We start from the raw sequence: 19,315 nt of genomic DNA, 5'->3' as shown, positions 1-19,315 counted from the left end.
ATTTTTAATTGGTCGAAAATATACCTTTTCTTATGTGACGCTCTCAATGCTCTTCAAAAATGCCTCCTTTATTTATAATCTTATGATTATTTACTAAAAGAAAAGTTGTAAAGTTAAAGCAAAAGTCAAACACATACTTGTTTGGCATCAGTTTTGGTTTTCAGTTTTCTGTTTTTTTTAAAACCAAAAACCAAAAACAGGAAACAAGAAAAAGGTGTTTTCACTTTTTTATTGTCAGTTTTCCAAATAATTATAATTTTAATAAGTTTATATATTTTTTTATTCATTATGGGACACATATCATATATTTTTAGAAAACAAAAAACCAAAAAACAGAAAACCACAGCAATGCCAAACGAAATAAAGTAGTTTTTGTACATCAATTAATATGTTTTTTTGAAACTACTCCTTATGTAGGCAAGAGATCTCATAATTCTACCGTTTTTGGTTTAAATATAGGCCCAAAAGACATATAAGAATTGATCCTACATATTACCATAATTATTGTACTCACCGTAAGACCTATATAAGATAGCAAAAAAGCCCCATAGCTCCATTATGTCCATTAACGTCAATTTTCATATGGTGCACCTACTAGGCTAGGAACACTTAAAATGTGCTCCATCACCGGAGAAAACTCAAGACACTTGCTCGTATAAAAGCGGCATATTACTCTTGCACACTTGATCATGTCTAACATGTATTGTAAGAAAATCACGTTAGATACTTCCATGCGCATCTAATAATTTATGTATTATATAATATAATAGAACTGAATATTCATGACTAAAAAAGTTTATCTCAAAGTATTACATAAAGGTAATTACAAAAAAATAATGATATACTCAACCATGTATATTTAGCCTTGTAGGCATTGATCGATTTATATTATGAAACTCGTCACCCTTTTAATAAATTGAAGTTTGCTTATGAATCTAATAAATAAGAGATATATCATATAAGATAGCATTTTGGCCCGTTCGATGCACGGGTTCTTATCTAGGTTATTTCATATGTAGGTATGTTTTTGAATAGTTGAAACTTTTGATATGAAATACGAAGTAATTGTTTCATTGCTAAAACTTAAAAGGAAAAAAAGAATGAGGGTAGAACTGTGGAAAAATATAAAGGAATTTAGATACGTATATATACATGAAGATTGTAGGGTATGAAATGACATATTGGTTTTCCTTCAAAAAAAAAAATGACATATTGGTTTAAGTTATATTTTAAGTCTATTAGTTGAAAAGACAATTTTTAGATAATTCAATTCATATGTTTATGTGATGTATATCAATTGGTTCAACTTTATTTTATTACGATGGAAATGAAACACTTCATTTTCTTAATTGAATTTGCAGGTTATAGAATGTATAAAGACTTAAACAAAAAAATCAAAAGGGGTGACATGTGTCATATGTGGTAGTGAGTAACTTGTGATGACATGTGTCATATGAAAAATTATGGTTTGTGTTTTTAAATACTAAGTATAGATATAGATTAATGAAAACATGGATATAAAGTTTATTTACATTGCTACAATAATCAAACCTCCTAATGGCAATAAAACTTATTCATATACATCATTATATATCATTGTTCTTAACAAAACAATTTTTTATCCTCAAATTAGAACTCAAAATCATCCTGATTTGGCTTAGGAGATGTCAAAAGAGCAGTATAAAGCCTCAACCTATCTTCCCCAAGAGAAGAACTCCGCGACAATGGCCTTCTAGGCCTAATAAAAGACAACGAAGTAAGTGTCAATCGATGCTTATACCTTCTCCAAGCTAACTGAATCGCGACAGCAGCCCAAGTCCTCCATCCAGGGGAGTAATACCTTGCACTCCTCTTAACCTTTTCGTTAACAAATGTGTAACGAAAATGTTGTGTTACGTACTTAACATCTTCGGCTTCTAGTCCAAATGCTTCGGTTGTTTCAAGGGTGACTAGTGTCGATGATGAAGGTGGTAATCGTTCGATAAATGGCCTTCTTAGGCACCATGATAATAATTCATCTCCGCTGAAGTTACCAGGGCCTAACATACAACAACTTTTTACGCCGTCTCTAAGAAATTGGCTGCTTTGAAGATGGCCTCGGACTATAAATAACATTCTTCGTACTGGATCACCCTCTTTGGTTATCTATAGGAAGAAAAATTCAAATTTGAAGTTCAATTTTCATAAAAGTGGACCATAATTGGGCCTTCATTTCTTGGTTGTTATAGACCATAATTCGTGTGATTTGCAATAATATTTTTGAAACTACTAGTGAAACACCTTAATGCATTCTTTTTCTTTGCACATGAATCAAAAGATTGTAATCGCAAAATGAATGAATATTTACTTACCGTTTCTCCCTTAGTGAATACAAGGGACTTGACACGGTCACATATGTTCTCTAAAACTAGGTTGTCCATATGCTGAAATAACGGCACCTATATAAGAATTACGGAGTATAAGTCAAGTTAAGCAAGTCTTAAATTAAAAAGTGGACAGAGATTCAGAATTTGAGTTATAGTTGATATAAATTACCTCGTCTCATTGTTAACCCAACATAAATTGAATTATAGACAGTTTATGTAAAAACACGTGACACGATAATAAAGTTCTCCAAAGTAATGAAAATGTGTGTTTTATTAAAAGTTACCTGTTTTACTAAATCGAGGCAAAGATGGTACTTGATGTCCCTCCTAAGGCCTTCAGGAAGGTTTCGGATCATCTCACATTCATCAACCCCTCGCATGGCAGCCCAACGTTGCCATTCATAGTTACGGACTCTTTGCTTTAATTTATAAGGCAATTTCCTCTTTTTCATCCACCATTCTATGTTTCTCATTCGAAGCTGCATTGCTTGCTTCTTTGATGTTGTTGCATGCAAGAACACCTACATTTTATTTAACAATAGCAAATTAATTATAGGGCTTACTTATATTAATAACTAGATAATGCCCGATTTTTAAAATTAAAATGGAAAAGTAATTGAAGTATAGAAGTCTCTATATAAATGTAAGTCAATAGCCAACCCATAAATAAATAAATAAATAATGAAGTTTGTTAATTAACTAATTTGAAGTGTAAAAAGATGCGCATAACAATAAATATATAATTAGATAATCAACGCGTTTTCTGTATGTCTGGCCACAACATGTGGCCGAATTACACACACCAAGACATTGAGTGCGTAAACTCGATCGATCGAGTAACCCCTGACCAAGTAACCTCTAACCGACCAAGTAACTTCTAACTTATAGAGTAAACTTGTTCAAGTAACCCCTGACCAACCGAGTGACCCATGACCAAGTGACCCCTAATTAACCGAGTAACCCCCGACCGACTGAGTGAGCCCTATCTAAGTATTAACCCAAGACTGGCCGAATAAACCCTGAGTAAGTAATCCCAACGATACAGTGTGTTCGAGTTTATGAAGCGTGAAGGCAACAAAGTGGCGCATAGCTTAGCTAAACTTAGTAGTACTTTTGATACTCTGAGAGTATGGTTGGAGGATTATCCAAGTGGTATTCATGAACTTGTTATGGCTGATAGCAGCTATTTTCCTACTTAATAGAATGTTGAGATTGTTTCCCGTCAAAAAAAAATAAAAATAAATAAATAATGCTTCTAGGAAAATTAATAATTATGTTAAAATCTAAAATACATAAATAATTTATTAATTAAATAAATAAGCAAATAAAGTAGAGTTTAGGAGGAAAATTCCTCCAAAAAGGTTATGCTTTAGTATTGAATAGATTGGCTCCACGTCATCTATGAATTGTTTTATTTATAATTTACCTCATCTGTTCCATATAAAATAATTGTATGTGTAAACTTTATTCACTATTTATGTATTAACTTTGACTATGGTCATTTATCATGTAAAATATTGCTAAATAGATATTGATATAATGTTTAATAATATCATTTTTTTTCTTTTGTTACAAATGTTTATTTACTTATCTTTAGAGGTAAACTAGTGTATTGGCAAATGTGTCAAGCTTAAATGTGTCAATTATTATGGAATGAGGTACTGTAGTGTATAAATACCAATTATAAAAGTGTACTCCGTATAATATTAAGCTTATGACTTGCTTTATTCATCAGCTCAAAATACTTAAAAAAAAAAATTTAAAAAAACTACTCTGTACTTTTTCATTATTTTCATTAAGAATATGTTCTATTTACCTAAATTTCACTATGCAAACTGTACTTAATGTTCCATTTACCTAAATTTCACTATGCAAACTGTTTCTAATAAATTTGTGTTGTTTTCAGTTTTCTAAATCAATACTTTCTTTTTTAGGACTAATAAATAACTTCTTATATCAGGTGAATTGAATGCAATTCAGGATAGAATTCTCTAAGGTTACTTCATGTCTACAATCATTACTAATAGAGTTTCAAATGATTTCTACTCAAATAATTCACATACACTTCAAAAATTGTAATCAATTGCTAACAAGAAAAGGTGAGTAAGATAATCCATACATGCATTTAACAACAACTTTTATCTTTTTCTTGTTGGTGAGTAACCACTTTTATCTAACTTTCAAGAAGTAAATCATAAGAAGTAATTAAAAATTAAGTTACCTTGATATTACCAATTAACATGGTGACTAGAAGAAGTCCAGTAGTTAAGACAATGATTACAAAGAGAGATTCTAGCCATTCTGCTGTGCTTTCTAAATTTCCAAATGTGCTGCATAAAAACAATAACAAAATGACAAAATTAAACATATATTATAAAGTCATTCATGGCAGTCCATTCAGTCATATTATGATCAAAACATTTTTTTAAAATATGGTCCTACTATAACATGTAGCACGTTTTTGAACAGCATAAAAAAAATTCATCAGCACATAAGAATTTTTTTCAATTATTAAAAAAAACCTATTTTGGCTTAAGGTAGAATTTCAAATTCAAATCTTTTTTCATGGACCCAAATATTACCAATGCTTTGTTGATTTTAGGCAATTTGTAAATTTGTAGCTATAAATGGCTTCATGAAAATTCGACATAAACAGTTTGTGGACAAATAAGTGGATTAATTGTCAAAAGATTTGTAGTTTGAAAGAAATTGATTTTTGTTAGTATATACTTTGAAAGAAATTGAATTTTGTTAATATGCACTTTGAAAGAAATTGAATTTTGTAATTTAATCTACTAAGGAGTAGGGTAGCTCACTTCTCGAGAAAAACCTAATTTTGCATATCCTAATTATTGTCAGTTTGTAACTTTTTTGCAAATTAGGAGGGTGTTTATCGGTCCAAAATCAAATTAGACTAGAATTATTAAAATTAAATCCAAATTCAGTTTTGTGATCAAATAATCAAAGAGCGGGTTGGTTTCTAAGTAGTTCAGTTCTAGTATGATCAAAATATGTAATCTCTTAATTTGAGGCGTCACCATACCATAAGATTGAACAATGACATGAAAACTATCCAAATATAGCATGATAGAATATATGGACAACATACGTACCATACCATATGGGATGAGATGCTATTCACACTTTTCTGAAAAAAATACTATCATCAAGAGTGTACTCACTCTATACTAGTTAGTTGCCTAACTAATTAAGTTAGTGACATAATACTGTTTTTATATGTTAGTAGTTTAGACTTTAATAATTCATGTCTAACTAGCACATTTTATCACACAATACTTAGAGGCATGCATAAAATGTTTTTGTTGGAATGTAGTTTAGACATCAAATCACACCCTTTAAAAATAAGCTAAACTAATTGTGCAAACAGTCAAATTTCCTGTTCTCATACGTTTATTTTCAGTTCAGTTCAGTTAAGTTCATCTCAATTCAGTTCAGTTCAGCTCCTAATTTCCTTCTCTTATAAAATATTCATTTCAGTTCAGTTCAGCTCAGCTCAGTTCAGTTCAGTTCAGTTTAGTTCAGTCAATGAGAACAGGCCTTAGTCAATTAATTCACAATTACATGAATTTATATTAAGACTTTAATTGAGCATATATTATAAAGATATTTGCATAAATAATAAGAGAAGATGAAGGAAAATAGGTAAGAAGAGTTACCTCATAGTCATAAGCCCCCAAAAAATAGGCATAAGTATCTTTTCAAAGCGATTGTTATTGCTAACAAGGTAAATAACCCATTTGTAAGCTCCATATTCATAGTTATTGTAACTCTCCAAGCAATTAGACCTTGCTGTTCTATTAGAAGCCCAAAAATTACGACCGTGATCTTTGATCAAGGCTTTATAACCATAGTAGATAGGCTCTTGGGAAGCTAGCATTTTCGCGCTACACCCGTGCATTTTACTACATTCGTCTTTTAAACACTCGGTTACCCTTTGGAACCCTAGCAAGTACCAACATGCTCCTGCTGCCTGAAATATGGTCAAGTTATTCTAACAGTAGTCTCCCTTTTTCTTGACTGTAAACCTCAACTAGGAATTGCATGCTTATATAACACGACTCGTAACAACATCTAGCTAGCCCAATCTATTCGAAATCAAGCTCTGTTCATAATTAGCCAAGCTTGATCTTATGAGCTCCAACTTAGAAAATACAATCTAAAGTTAAAATGATACTTAGCTTTTTTAAGTCATCATACAAGTATTTTCTTTCACTAGTTACTAAGGTCGTCTTGAATTAGAGATAAGTTTTCTGAGCTAGGAGATGAAGTTTGGTAAAGAGCTTTATAAAATGCTTTTAGCTTACTTTGTCCAATTATATGTTTGACCAATAAAAAAAGATGATTTGGGTGTTTGGTAAATAGCTTATTAAAAGAGTTTTTGGGCTTATTTTAGCTTATTGAACAATGGGCTTTTTGGCTCGATCTTAAATACACTAAAACAGCTAACCTTTAACAACTATTTACCAAGCAATTTTACTCAACCAACTAATTATAACCAGCTAATCAAATCAACTAATACAATCAGCTATATCAATTAGCTACCCTAGTCAAACCAACTAATATAACCAGCTAGTCAAATCAACTAATACAATCAGCTATATTAATCAGCTACCAGCTAATTACCAAACAGGGCCTAATATGTCGAAAGTATAGAACTTTTAACATAAAATTACAATTATATGATCGAATTTTTATTCATGAAATCCGTACAATTTAACACTATTTAAACCTAGCAGGCTAGCACACTTTTGGTACTTGGCCTACGTGCATTACTTTCGAATCACTTTCACAGTATTTATCCTAATAATGCAAAGTTACATGATGAATATTTCTTCAACATGTAACATGGATTTTCTGTATTTCTTATAGGCAATAATGTATCTGTTTTCCTTTAACTATGTCTATGATCATCACTTGCTCGAATTCGGACCGCTGTTAACTATGGTATATTGGTATACAACTTGTTCATTCATGTGTTCAAAAGATGAATTATTCTAGACAAAAACTGACTTGTACACAAAGTACGTACATAAAAAGGAATGATCGATGTTAGATAGCATTGCTTCAACAAAGGAAGCTAACTAATGGAGGAAAAACTTACATGTGATGCGACGAAATAGACAATCATGTTAAGGGCAAATCCCCACCAGATTGTACCAAAAACATAGCCTGAGAATTTTTGCATTCGACGAAGGAGGCAAACTGAGTGATAGATCTTTGGAAGATATTGGAATAGGAACATGATCAACAATACTGTTATTACTCCATTTGTTGATCCTCTTTTTACCAAAAATGGGATTACTAGCCATAATACAATCTGCAAAGGATAAATGGTGTAAACGATGTTAGAATCGTGGCTCCCTAATTATGTTAATCATAATTAAGCAATAATAATAATAAGGAAATATATAGTACATTTAAGGCGAGAAACAATAATAAAGTGACACATTTAGACTTTATGTAAAAACCCGAAAACCAAGAGAAAAAACCACACGATTGCACTAGTACTTTTAATGATATGTTTGATGAGATGATAAACCTAACTTTAAGCTATTTTCAAATATCTTACTGGCAGTCTAACATCTCATCTGATAATTAAACTATTTTGAATTCAAGCTAGGTTAGGCTATGATTGGGAGGAAATCTCTCCCAACATATGTTGTGTTCCCTCAAACCTAAGATCGACCTCAAATCAATTCAAGGTGGAACAATTGTTAGCTGCTGATCTAAGCATTTGTTGATTACATACGCAACTTAAATCAATAGATATTGGATAACCTAAATGGAATAGTTTTGGCTCAAAGTCTACAAATTATATCATTGACCTTTGTGATTTGTGACAGTTGTAATACAAAAAATACATTTAATGCGCAAATGAGTAGGGACAAATCTTAAAATTTTATTTCGTATGTTTTAGCTTGTTATATATATCAACAATTGGTTTATTCTCCTGCTTTTTTTGTACAATTTTGTTAGTTCGTACTTGGACAGATAGAATGTTTTTACAAGAACTGAAATGGAGAATTGAATGAAAGAGGTGAAGACAAACATATAATTCCATCATTCACTTCATTAAGAAGATTTGTTGGTGACTGATCATATTCTTTGTCTTCCACTTCATCTTAACACAACCTAGCTAGTTGTCTTTTTTGAGGGCATTGCGTGCTACACGTTGTCAAAGCAACTAAGCAAGTAAAGAAAAAGGTCGAAATACTATTTGTAAACTTTAAACAACATGTGTTATTGGTTGATATTCATGTTAGCAAAACCCTAATATTCCCCTCGTTCTGTTTATCTTCGGTCTCTTTCATTTATAAAGTAATCTGAGAAACTTTGACCATGACTATGATTTATTATTTTATATAAGAAAAACATATTGTTATATTAGTCTTTGGGCAATCCAGAATAGTAGTTTTAAAATATTAGTTTCCAATTATTCTTCTTGCTACATATAATATATATAATATAATTATTAAAGATAATATTGCTCAAAGTAATGCTTTGAGGATTTCAAAGGGATCTCCAATACATTAAATACTTTCTTATGTAATTATATTAACAATAAGTGAATTTCAAAATTCTGTTTTGTACTGTCAAATAATAATTTGCATAGGATATAGTTTGTAGTAAAGGCGGAAAAAGAACATTTTGATATTAATATGAATTGAAGGTATGTAGGCCAAATAAAGAGTGTTAAAAACGGCAGATTTTGAAATTTGATTGTCACAATGTAAGATAATATAAAAATTAGGTTTGAAATATATTCAAATTTTTAGTTTTAGTGGAACTTTCAAGATTTTGCATCATTTTATAAAATACAATTTGATGGAGAAAGTAATATAGAGAAACTTTTGTATGCTTCTTTGGTTGTTATATATCTCATAAATATATACTACCTTCATTTCATGTTTTTTGCAACTTTGGGATATTTTAGATCTCTCATATAATGGCCAAAGTTGCAAAAAAACATTAAACGGAGGTAGTATTAATATATACCCCGTAGCTCTTGAATGAATACTGCTTTAAAAACTTAAAACATTACTTTATGATGTGAAACTTATACATCATCTTGTACTCATATTGAACTTAAGTTTTTCTTATTCTTCATTTCAATTTTAAGAACTCGTAAATTCATAAATAACCCAAAAGAAAAATCAATTATTAATAACCATTACTTTTCAATCTTTGGCACTCATTATCATCCCAAAGGAAAAACTATCTAGTCTATTGACATTCGAAATTAAATGTTTAAGTATGATGAAAATATACTTTACATAATTATCACATTAACATATTAACAAAAAATACAAGTTAATTTAACAAGTAGCCATAAACACTCGATAGAAGAACCGGATATGTATATTATTCCTACAATACTCGAGATTTGAGAAGTTATGAGATTTATATTTCGAAGAAAGTAAAAGACATGAATCATTCACGTGTATACTAACTAGTTTATGAGGTCCTATAATTTGCATGCATAAAACAACTCCAACATGCAAGTGTCGTCTCTTACTGAATTACTGTGCTAACTTACAAACCTCTCATATCCGATAGTTTATAGCGTTTCCCCCTAAAAAGCCTTCTTCTCTGAATTCCCAAATTTAAACTTATTCATTTTTTTGTTATACAAACAAATTAGGCATTCAATTTTGTCTTATTTTGAAAATCCATTCTACTTTTTTCTTTTTTTTTTTTTCAAATTGGATCTCCTATTTACTCTTGAAATCGTTTGCATTCAATTATTCATGATGGAATTTCAAATTATTGTTAGTACCTTTGGTTCATACGACACATGGAATATCTGAATTTGCAACATAGAAAACTATATGTACTGTAGTTTTCTTAAGGATTATTGGAAGTTATGGAGTACATATTATGTGTTTTCTTCTTGGTCTTGTCTTATCAAACAAACACTCTAAAATTTGAATGTCTATATTAATTTATTCCTTAAAAAATTAAGGGTTTGATTAAAAATGATAAAATGAATCATGTTGTATTAACTAGACTACCTTATCATAGATGACTAATAATGTTTTAAGGTAAATGACCTATTAAACCATCCCAACAAATAATATTTTAAGGTAAATGAATTTTTTATACAAATCAATTCTTCGAAACCCAAATAAGAAAGGGATATTTTGAGCTTGTTGTATTAAAAAATTATGTTGAACTTAACATTTGACACACTTTAATCATTATAACCGAATGAGCTATTATTAAAGCTAATTTAAATACACATGTTTATTTCATTTGTCTTACTTTATTAATGAATACTAATCAATTAAGAAGATTAAGGTAGATATTATGTTTTACATACCTGGGGTAAAGGAAGGATCACATACAAATCAAAGAAGAATCCATATTTAGCTTTAAAATATCCAAGAGCCACCCTACGAGAAAAACTCATGTCACCATTGCCTCCCCTATAAGGCGGTTGCTTGGCCATCTTTAGTTGAAGCCACATGTTCCATACGTGCATCACATCGGTCATGCACCTTAACACGGTGACCATGATCGCGAACCACCCATCAACGAAGAGGCAAAGGTAGGCCTCACTAATCGAGAGTGCATAGAAGAATAGAGGGTCCACAAAAAGGCCAGTGACACAGACGAGAAGGAATATTCTATTCCATTCTTGCACCCATGTTGCCCTTGGGTCCAAAACTGACCCAAGGGCAAATAAATTACCATGTCCTTGTCCTCGTCCGTGCCCTTTCCCTCCACATAATAAATTGTGAATGATTTTCCCAAAATTGCTCGAAGTTGTTACTTCTTCACCACCATCTTGATAAAAAATATTATCTCCGAATTCAGTATCATCATCATCCTCCTCCTCTTCCAATTCATCTTCCTCCGAAGTATCATCACTCCTAGTCTCATGCAACCGCGAGACTAAGAGAATTTCTTGAGAACTCGTCATTCTATACAAGACACGGACGCACGCACACGTACACACATGCAAACTTCTCTTCTAGGGTTTGGTTAGTTTTGAATAATAATCCCTTTTGAATGGATGAAGAGAAAAAAAAATAGGACTATTGAATTTGAGAATAATGAAAGGTACTAAGCCTTAGAAATGAGCATAATCATTTATTGCAATACCAAGAGCCGTACCTTAAGAGGATGATTTTGATTTTTATTTGATTGTATGAGCTAGGAAATTACCATTTTGCCCTCAATGTTTGTGATCCACTCACTTGGCTGTGATGTATGAAATATGTCACAAGCCTGTTACTCAAAAAGTGTACATATTGTAGTAATAATTATGATAGGTAGAGAGAAAGTGAAGAGGAAGAAAGAATCACCTAAATAAAACTGTTTTTAACTTTTTGTATTGAAAGGACAAAATTGGGCAGGAGCTAAAGAAGGTGTTCAAACGTTAAATAGAAACCGTTTCTTAAAATAATCTGTTGCTCTCTTTTCTTTTTTCAGTTTCATTAATGAAGTCAAATGTTGTCAACTTCATAACAATTTACGTAGTATGTTGTTGGAGAAACTGACAGTTTTGTTCCCAATGCTAATCAACTTTAAGATCAAGATTTAGTAGATTTTTGAAATCACTAGTTTTCCCTAGTTTGTATATACATATGCTTTTACATGAAATTTGATAGAGTATAAAACGGGTCTCAACCATAAGCTTTTGGTTGAGTTGATCCACTAACAAAATTAAAGATATTTTGATCTTTTAGTAAAGGAATGTTTTAAATTTACTTAATAAGAAATAATTAAAATCTTAATAATGTACATATAGGTTTGGTTGAATTGGCCTATCGATCAGACGAATTGAATATCATCCCAAGTCCCAATCTTATTGGTCAGAAGTTATCTAGAGGACTAAGGTCGATATTTATAAATTGTACATATATATACGAGCACTAACCTCCTATTCAGGTTGAGTAAATATATCTTAAAATATCTCTCATTAATATTATTATATTGTCATTCTTGATTAAAACACTATATATATGAAAGATAAATAAACGTGAGAACAGAACGAATGCCTTTATACAAAGTATAGTATTGTATTAAAGAATAATGTCACATTAACTTGTAATGTAACACCCATTGATCATAAATAATGTTTCATAAACATCATTATATATGTTATGACTCCACTAGTTATATATAATTGATGCTAATTAGCAGGCCACTAGAAGTACGTTTCCATGCATGTACAAATATTATGGACTATAAGATGAAGAAAAGATGGCGTGAAGAGCACATGTATGTTCTCCAACGCTGGCTGAGATTGAAGATTGGACCCACCATATATTACATACTACAATTCCATGATCTTATATCGAAATCTCTCAAGTTAGGCATAAAGTTGGAAAACAAGACAATTGAGGAAGGTGCAATATAGTTCTGGCATTATCTTCGATCTCTCTTTTGATTCATTCATAACCAAGGAGGAAATATAAATGATTTTCACAACGTACTTATATTATCATGACATCATTGAAAAATTGATTATTTAAGAATTTTTTAAGTTTTTTTTTTTTTTTTACTACAAAATCAAATAGCAATGAATTCTCATCAATATAGCTTCATCTATGTTGTTGAAAATAGTTTTCATTGATGATACTTTGTGATCTCATGGCTAAATAGTCCATACTACTAACTTATTCAGTAGGCATAAATTAATGGTATGTGGAGGTTATGATACAAATTAGGGCTTCCGTTTCCAAAAGTTCGACTCATATACTATTCCCAACCCGTGCGTGGTGAAAATAAAACAAAATATGACCGTATTTATGATTTATACGAAAGAAATAAATTAACATGTGAAATCTTATTAAATTCGCTTTGGTGTAAATTTTTCAACCATTAACTTTTTATAATTTTCAATTATATCAAGCCAACAGTGGTAAATTTTGCACATTGAAGACCTCGCAAATACAAAGTGAGTTGAGATTTCTGGAACTAACGAAAATAGTAAAAATAATCTTGTGATTGTAAAGAAGCAATTTTAAATAGATGAAAAGTAAATTATTACAAACTTTGTATATAGGTGATCTGAGTCTAATTATTCTGTTAATGTATGTTCATAATATTAGTTTATTCACGACACCACTTTAGTTTACGCTTTTTTTTTTTTTTTTTTTTTGAAAAATAATAATAATGTATATTTGAAAATGAATTTTCTATTAATGAGAATGATGTATTGTGATAAAACTTTTTTATAATTTGTATATAACATTTAAATATTAACAATCTCCCGTTTTCTTCATTAAATTTATCTCTTATGATTTGCAACTACAAATGCATAATTCAATTCTCCATTTTCGAATATTTTTATAAGTTTGGACAAAATTGTGCAAAATATACCGTATTCTATAATGGTCGACGAGATACATGAGAGGTAAAAGCAGGAACCACAGCTTGATTGGAAAGACGAAATACTGATTTAATCCCTTAAAGCATGCATCTTGTAACCTTGAGAGATTTGATACCTTGCATTTATGCACAAAAGAAACTCGGTACAGAATGATGTCTAATTGCTTTTTATCATTCGAATGTTTCAAGCCATACTCGACGTCATCTTCAATCTCGACGTGAAAGGTTGATATTTCTGAAGGTTTGAACCTAAATCCATATTTCTATCCCTACCTTAATTTATTTTTTTTATTTATTGATTTACTTCTAATACTACTAAATAATCGAACTCAATCTTAATTTTTCTGAGCAATCAACTCAAGAAATGAGTTACTTGAATCGACTACTCAACGTTATGAGTCGATTAAGAGCTCAAGTCGAGCTCACTTGAGTCGAGTTTTGATAAAAACATTAAAAAAAATGTTTAATTAATTTTAAAACATACAAATTCATTCAATTAATATGGCAAAAGTTATTTATTAAATTGACTTTCAATTTAATTATTACATCACCAAAAAAATATTCCTTTTCATCTGAGAGAGCACACAGGGCAGTTGATATGTATGTTTTTAGAGGAATCTTGTTGTTTGGAGTCAGTTTTTTTTGAAGTTACCCACTTCATATTTTTTTATGGGATTAAACCATATTTGAACCTTAAACGCAATATTAAAAAATATGATGTTGGTATCAATGAACTCTATAACTCTACCTCATAACCCTAAATCGATCTACTTAAAGAAAACTCTCCTTTTATTTTACTCTATATAGATATAAATTAAATAAGAATTAACTCTCCTTTAATCCTTAGTAATTTGATCATTATTAACTAATGGATATATATATGCATGGCGAAGTCAAAAATTTGAAACTAATCAAATATGAAAAGAGAAAGAAGAAATTAAAATTGTTTATTGAATAATGGACAAAAGCAAATGAAATTGAGCAGAGTGTAGTGTTAAATTATATATGTAAGGCTAAAATTATAAGTAGTATATATAACACTTTAATGGAAAGTATTGGAATAAGGTTTGGTCTAAAATGTTGCCACTTGGAGCAAATTAGAGTATTACTTATTAAAGTATCTTATAATATTTATATCAATATTGAACCGTTAATATAGTATAGTAAATTTATCTTCATAATCCTTTAAAATAATTCGGAAAATGATTGGGATGTAAAGTTGGGTTATGTGGGTCGAGTCTCCACCAGCCCTTATGTTGACTCGCTCTTTTAGCTTAATATAGCCTAGCACTCATGACCTCCCCTGGCCTTCCAACTTTAACAATGGTTTATCCTATCAAAGATTATACAATACAAGGTTCAAAACAACACAGGTTCTTTGCAACTTCGTGTCTTTGTTTTTAAGTTCATCAAATAATTACAAGTACATAGTACGTAGTAGTATTTCTTACACTTGTTATATACTTTACTTCTCAATGATACATGATATTTGAATAGCCGTTATATGTTATTTTTAGTACCCAACAAAATTCCTTTCTCTTGTAAACATTGTCCTTTTCCCTATTATCTATCACTTAGCTTGGAATGTACTTAGACTACGCCAAATATATCGTCCTCAAACGAAGTTTCGTCACTTAGTATTATTGGCATGTCACATCATGCATGATATGCTAGAGATAGGTGTTAGTGTATCATGAAGATAACCTCCCGTCAGTTTAGATCATTACCTATAAGGATAACATATACAATTGTGACGAAATTCTCTCTATCTCTATTTTATCGTCCAGTCATCATAAAATATTCTTTGTTGATGTTTAAACAAAAAATTTACTAGTAAATAGCAGTATAATTTTATCTTAATTAAATGTGACGCAAACAAATAGTAATAGAAGGAGTTATATGATACTATGATTTCTTTTAGCTCTTGAAATACTGATTTTCTTGGGTCCACATATATTGTTTGGAGTTGATCAATCAAATGCCGACATGTGTACTTGCTTAACTATAAAACTCGTGCATCACCATGATATGGCAGAGATGTATAAAGAGCTAAATATGTTATCCTGCTATTTTCTTCCCTTTGGGATACATGCAACGTGAACCATCAGCAGGGCTAGAAACCAATAGTATCGTACGTAGTGACAAGTACTTATTACTCCATATTATAATACTCTATCCGTCTTCAAATTGGTCATCCATCTAACTTTACTATATATTTTTAGATATATTGTTATAATTAAGGTCGTTTACACATTCAAATTGAAATGGGTTGAATTGTATGGGATTAAAGATTGCAAAATTAAACATTCAAGATTCAAACCGGATTAACCATTGCTAGAATGACTGGAGAAGATTGATAAAACTGATCCAAAATCCAAATTGGACCAGTTTAAACTTGTTTTAGACTTTTTATATACTCCGTATATTTTAACTTTTAACCAATATGAAGAAATAATAGTTTATTGTATTTTGATTCTTTTTGTTACCCTCATTCGGACCTGTCCAAAAACTGATTTAAAGGGTTTTAGATAAGATTGAACAAGAGATAAATGAAATATTATTGACTCAATGACTAGACTTATTCTCATATAAGTTTGGTAGCTTGATCCAAATTGAATTTTAAACATTGCTATTTATACTGCATAATAGTACTTAAAAAAGACTATATCTATATGCATGTGATGCGTGCTTTAAATCTATAATATGTATCAAGCATATTAAAAAAAAATAAATGCATTTTAGATGACCTCCACTATCTCCCATTTGCATGCCCTTTAATTTAATTAAAACAAGTATTACAAGTCTGCAATAGAGATAATTATTATTTAATTTAATTTTATGTATTTGTTGATTTAGATTTCATTTTTTATATGTCATATGAAATTTTATTAATGAACTGATTTTTTTTTTTATAATAATAAAAAAAAATCGACATTAGAGATATAAAATATTTCCTCCGTTCTTTTTTTTATTGCACCATCTTGTCAATGCATTAGTTTGCCTATTATTACATAAAAAATTGATATTAGAAATGTAGATTTCAAGACGAGTCTAACTAGATCCCATATGGCTATATTTTTTTCTTACGGATAAATTCACAAATGATGGTCTCAGAACATTATGTGAATAGTGTAAAACTTTATGGTGCAATAAAAGAAAAACGGAGAAAGTAATTAACAATCAAACAACAATAGCACTCGAACTTTGATTAGTATGAGGTTTCCATGAACTAAGGCAGGCCAAGAAATAATAATAGTAGGCTATTCGGCCTCACTTCTTGGAATGAGAGCATAAACTGAGCCAATAGCGCACAGGCCTTGACCCAACATTTTTTTCTCCTTAATTGGACCATAACAAATTATGTTTTGGATGGACCATACTATCTTAGAAACATGGCATATGAAACACGGGAATAATAATAAGAGGCCCAATCAAGTGGCCCAAAAAGAATCTCATGCACCTAATTTTTAATCTCTGGACCTATTACTAAAGGTGACTGGACAAAACTATTTGAATCCAAGATAGTACTCCCTCCATTTTTAAATACTTGCTCCATTTCTCTTGGACACGCAAGTCGATGCTAATTTTTTATCACTAATATTTTTAATTATTAATTTGTATAAATTCTAACAATTGAAAATTAATAATCTATTCATTGAGATGATTCCAACAAGTACCCACAAGAGTATATTTTTTTCTCATGTATAAATCACAAACATTAGTCAAAGTAAGACAAATGAATAGTGCAAAAAAATAGAATTGGAACAAGTATTTAAAAACGGAGGGAGTATAAGCTTAGGATTTTCATATTAATCAAAGTCATGTTCATTTCACCTTATTTTTGCTTAATTGAAATTATTTTTGTTGAACGTAAATTATTTTTACTGAATTGGAATTATTTTTACTGAAGTGGAATTATTTTTACTGCTCCTTTGTTATAACTCTACTTTAAAGTTACTTATTTTTACCGAACTAAACTTATTTTAACTGAGTTGAAATTATTTTAGCTGAATTAAAATATTTTTTTTACTATACTGATAATATTTTTACTGACTAAATTTTTTTAAGGTGAAATGAACAGAGCCTAACTGTTAGTCTGCTAATAATTACTTTCTTCCCATATTACTCGAACTTTAATTAGCATCAATAGATTTAAGCATGGACAGTGAAATTGCCTATTGACCAATCAAAATGGAACCGAACCACTTGCAAGTTACAACACAATCTAATATATATAAATAAAATATGCATTTTTGGAGAGCATTGGGAGTGCCACATAAGAAAAGGTATATTTTCGACCAATTAAAAATTAGATTTCTATTTTATTTTAGAATTAAAAAAATCACTCGCTACCTAAACAAAAGTGACGAATGAAATTTAAAATTTTTGCCACATAGGTAAAAACGACGAATAGTAATTTATTAGGATTTTAATTATTTAAGAACACTAAATTTTATCATTTTTATTTGTTACAAAACTAAAAATTATCTTTAGATATTAGGATTTATATTATTTAAAAAACTAAAAATTATATTTTGACATTTAAAAAATATAAATTATCATTTGATGTTAATGGTTTTATGTAAATATTTGATGATATGATACTTTCATACAAAATTTTAAAACTTATAATGCAAGAAAAAAATTAAAAAGATCACCAAAAAAATATTTATATACAAAATGTATATAAAAATTCGTGTATCGCACGTCACATAAGCAAAAACAATATTTCGACCAATGAAAAATTAGATTTATATATTAATTTAGAATTTTAATTTTCAGTCGCCATTTAAGAAAAAATTAACAAATGAAATTTGAAAATTGAAAATAAAAAATAGTAATTTAAGATTTAAATTATGAAAAAAAAAAACAAAAATTATCTTTTATATTATCTTTTACATTATGATTTATATTATTTTAACAAATAATTAGAAATTAAAAAATATATTTTGATTTAATGATTTTATCTAACTGTCCGATGAATGAGATAATATTTATTTCAATTTATAAATTCAAGTTCTATATACGTAAAATTTGAATAAGAATAATTTAAAACTTAACAAAATATTTTACCTTAAATTAATGTTAAAATAATAGAATAGAAAATAAAAACATGAAATTACAAAAAATATATATATATATATACAAAATGAAATATTTAAAAACCGTGCATCGCACGGGCTTACATCTAGTATTATTTAATATGAGATTGAATTCTACTGAGCAATCAGTATTGGGCCAAAAAAGACTAAATAGAATAGTATTGACCCGTTAAAGATTTGTACTCGGTATCAAACCAATTCATTCAAATCCAATTCAGATTCAAATCAAACCAAACACTTTATAACCTATTACTCCCTCCGTTTTTAAATACTTGCTCCATTTCTTCATGCGCGGAGTTTTAGGAGAAATTGGAGAAAAAAATAAAATATGGAGGTAGTGGGGTTGATGGAAGAATAAAAAATTGTAAAAAGTAAAAGTAGTGGAGAAATTAGAGGAGAGAGAATATAAAATTAATATAATATGATTTATGTTGGGTCCACTAGGTAAGAGAAATGAATTAAATATTGTAAAAGCTTCCCAAATAA

At 29.7% G+C, this 19,315-nt stretch overlaps 1 protein-coding gene across 1 annotated transcript; it reads right to left on the bottom strand.

The window, feature by feature from the left end:
• Positions 1 to 1,512: 1,512 nt before the first annotated feature.
• On the bottom strand, positions 1,513 to 11,639 carry LOC145627260 (cyclic nucleotide-gated ion channel 4-like). The gene is made up of 7 exons (XM_081679655.1): positions 10,708 to 11,639; positions 7,489 to 7,704; positions 6,044 to 6,357; positions 4,588 to 4,696; positions 2,651 to 2,887; positions 2,352 to 2,438; positions 1,513 to 2,145 (listed from the first exon to the last, which is right to left on the bottom strand). The coding sequence occupies exons 1-7, from the start codon at positions 11,308 to 11,310 to the stop codon at positions 1,630 to 1,632; spliced, it is 2,082 nt and encodes a 693-aa protein (XP_081535781.1). The 5' UTR covers positions 11,311 to 11,639; the 3' UTR covers positions 1,513 to 1,629.
• Positions 11,640 to 19,315: the final 7,676 nt, after the last annotated feature.

Source organism: Chenopodium album, chromosome 4, assembly GCF_948465745.1.
Source record: "Chenopodium album chromosome 4, dcCheAlbu1.1, whole genome shotgun sequence".
Lineage (NCBI taxonomy): Eukaryota > Viridiplantae > Streptophyta > Magnoliopsida > Caryophyllales > Amaranthaceae > Chenopodium > Chenopodium album.
This window is presented reverse-complemented; position numbering and strand designations above follow the sequence as displayed.